This window comes from Homalodisca vitripennis, unplaced genomic scaffold (assembly GCF_021130785.1).
Source record: "Homalodisca vitripennis isolate AUS2020 unplaced genomic scaffold, UT_GWSS_2.1 ScUCBcl_1628;HRSCAF=5497, whole genome shotgun sequence".
Classification (NCBI taxonomy): domain Eukaryota; kingdom Metazoa; phylum Arthropoda; class Insecta; order Hemiptera; family Cicadellidae; genus Homalodisca; species Homalodisca vitripennis.
In genome coordinates this window covers 15,766-18,901 of record NW_025777730.1, presented here as the reverse complement: position 1 = coordinate 18,901, position 3,136 = coordinate 15,766, and the positions used below count along the sequence as shown (strand labels likewise).

Sequence of the window (3,136 nt, the reverse complement as noted above, 5' to 3'; positions counted from 1 at the left end):
TTTTCCGGGGGCCCCGCCGGTCCATAAGTTGCGTGCCAGATATAATCCGCAAAGGTAAACATTTTTGCGCGGAGTTTTATTTTTTGCAAATATATATATTTCACTGACAATTCGAATATATTTCGACTATTAGATGATGTGCAAGCTGTTGAAGTATGTCTTATAAAGTACAATAACTTTCAAAGCCAGAGCTAAAGTTACAGTAGATCTGTGAATTGTGAGAAGGAATTATCAACAGGCGAGTTAGCTCCTGTCTTCCTGGGTAATGAGTAAAGCGGACATCGAAATGTATAATCGGTCAGATGGCTTGGTTGTGGACATGGTGTCAGGCTTAGTGCTCAGACGAGGCGGTAAGAGCATGAGAATTCGACTCTGAAATGACGCGAAGGAAAAACTCTACACTGGAAAGGATGTAATTGAAAAAGGTGACGGAAATTTTTGAAAATCAAAAACAAGCTGAAAAAAATGTTTAATACATCATATGAAGCTTTGAGTGATAAACTGGAAGACAACACGAAAGCTGTCAAAGAGCAAACTGCTTCCCTTGAAAAGTGCCTCAGGATGATTGACGAGCTGGCTGCGGAAAACAGAAGCCTTCGAGAGAAAGTGAGCAGTCTGGAGATGCGTATTGACGACTTGGAACAATACTCTAGAGTCAATTCTGTGGAGATACATGGCATCCCTCAACAGAAGAACGAAGACTAGTGGCGGTCGTAAAGGAAGTTGGAAGGCGCTCGACTTGGAGATCACGGACTCGATGATTGACAACTGTCATCGCTTGGGAAGGAGACCTGGCCCGAACAGTCCCGCAACCAGGAATTGTGGTCAAATTCGTTCGACGTCTGGACAAAGAGGAACTGCTGAGGAAGCGCCGTGTCAAGAGCAACTTCTCCACCAGACACATGAACCTCAGCATGGATCAGCCCATTTATATAAATGAGGCTTTATCACAGGCGAGAAGGCGTCTGCTAGCGGCGGCGCGACAAGTCAAGAAAGAAAAGAGCTTCAAGTATCTCTGGGTTCGAGTGTGGAAAAATTTTTCTCAGAAAGGAAGAGAAGGCGCCCCAGTTGTTTTATGGAATGACTTGCCAGGCCGGTGACCTTGGATAGGTTCTTTAGATATTATTAAAAATTTGCAGTTATTAATCTTAATACAGTCTTTAATTATCATGGTTACACACAATACGTGGTCCCATTATGCTCAGAATGCTATAAAACATAATAACAACCGTAGTAATTTTTTGAAACAGAACAGATTAATCATAAATAATTTATTAATTGCTATTCCGTGTGCATATGTGCGACTAATCGCGCATATGAAAATATGTCTCTTCTCTATTGCGCGCGCTGCGTCTCCCTGTTTCAAAACAACTCTCACTCAATATCTGAGAAATATCGCTCGCTATAAATACTCGTGCTCATTGCGGAACTCTCTAATCTCGTAATTTACTGCCTCTGCTCTCTCTCATTTCCTGCCTCCACTATTTTTTTATAACTATCTCTCTTATGAAATCCGCTCTCTCTAACGTTTATTTAAAGTCGCTCGCGCATTCATAATACTAAGTTCGCGCATCAAAACATCTTAAGAAGTACTCCTAAGGAAAAATTTTTGATCCCACTATCGTGCATTGCGTAGACTCTGAATTCGCGCTAAAGGTAACATAACTCGGATATAAATGTTATAACTGTCCTGAAAGTATGGAATAAATTCCCTTTTTTTAATGAAATTACAAAATTTCATACGAAATTCCTGACTTTACAATGATTAGCGAAATGCAATAATGACTTTATATGTGAGGCGGGTGGTGTGTAGTTATTTTATGTAAAGAATGGGCATAAGTTTCAAATACAAACTGGCGGAGCGTGCAATTTTCCACGTCAGCTGATTGCAAGTAGGTATAGTTTATAAACACACTTCAATTACAGAATATCCATATTTTAGGCGCTATATAGATATGCACATTTTTATCAGTGGAAGCTCCTTTCTAATACTCGATATTAACAATATTATTTTAGGGATTGTAGTAAAACTAAGAACATGTTTTAATCATTGGTAGGGGGAATTTTAAATATTATTAAATTGTTTAGAGTAAACACAGTTGCAACAGACAGTTATGAACTTAATCGGCTACCTTCCCTTGGCGGGTTCCACAATGGTTTAGATGAATGTCGTGTTCAAAATGATCCATAGCGAGAAGTAGACAGCAGATTACAGACAGGACATGCCCATCGATCAATGTCCTTTGGCGAGGGTTCATCACGTGGTAGACAATGATGTCTGATGGGAGGGCCAGAACGTTGAGCATTGCAGGCATGACACTGACCACAGGGTACTTTAATGTTACGGCGTGTGTGTGGGAGTAGTTTGTGAAGGCTAGGTAGTACGGTGGAGCGGTGGCCATTGACCTCCCACCCACCCACCGCCCTGGCTTATAGAAAACTGATTATGACGAGTTAAGTAGGCTCAATCGTCATGTTGGTCATGTGTCGGACTGGGCTGATGTCGGTATCGCTCAATCAGAATGCGTCATCTGCTTTACGATTGTTTCTTTACACAACTTTCCGTTTGTTTGTAATTTCTCAATGTAAAATCCCTATAACAGAAGTCAAGAACTGAAGTGAATAAGGACAGACTTAAGCCTTGGTATAAATGAATCACTACTGCTTCCAAAATAATAAGAGAAGGAATATTTACAATTTCACTTGAAATTACAATTTTAAAAAGACCACCCGTAGTTCATCGAAAAATTAAATAAATAATTTGCACTTAAGATTTGAGGAATGTAAATTTGGCAAAAGGAAATATAGAAAACAGTGGAAAAAAAACCGACATATTATTTTAATAAATTTGGATACAATTGTATAAGGGTAATTTCTACAGAGCTACTGTGTGAATCAGTTGTTAATGAAGATGACCTGGACAAAAGAAAGAAAATAATAGAGAATAGGTAGTCGTTTGGAGAGTGGGCGATAGGATTGAACAATGACTGTATATAGAATAGTGGCAAACAGAATTATAATTCAATAGTTTTTCCTCAATATAGTAGAACAATCTCGATTTAGCCAAAATAACTCCGCCTATTGGGTTCTCTTTTTTTCGCATGATATTGAAAGACTATATATTCCGGTAACCAAC

The 3,136-nt window shown here is 39.2% G+C and overlaps 1 protein-coding gene across 1 annotated transcript; it reads left to right on the top strand.

The window, feature by feature from the left end:
• The first annotated feature begins 465 nt into the window (after positions 1 to 465).
• On the top strand, positions 466 to 1,100 carry LOC124371555. The gene is made up of 2 exons (XM_046829904.1): positions 466 to 676; positions 787 to 1,100. The coding sequence occupies exons 1-2, from the start codon at positions 466 to 468 to the stop codon at positions 1,098 to 1,100; spliced, it is 525 nt and encodes a 174-aa protein (XP_046685860.1).
• Positions 1,101 to 3,136: the final 2,036 nt, after the last annotated feature.

Bases quoted from the DNA above. Each gene is read 5' to 3' on its own strand.
- LOC124371555 (XM_046829904.1), top strand. From the start codon at position 466: ATGTTTAATACATCATATGAAGCTTTGAGTGATAAACTGGAAGACAAC. The intron at 677-786 runs GCATCCCTCAAC...TCGCTTGGGAAG, and splicing joins CAATTCTGTGGAGATACATG to GAGACCTGGCCCGAACAGTC.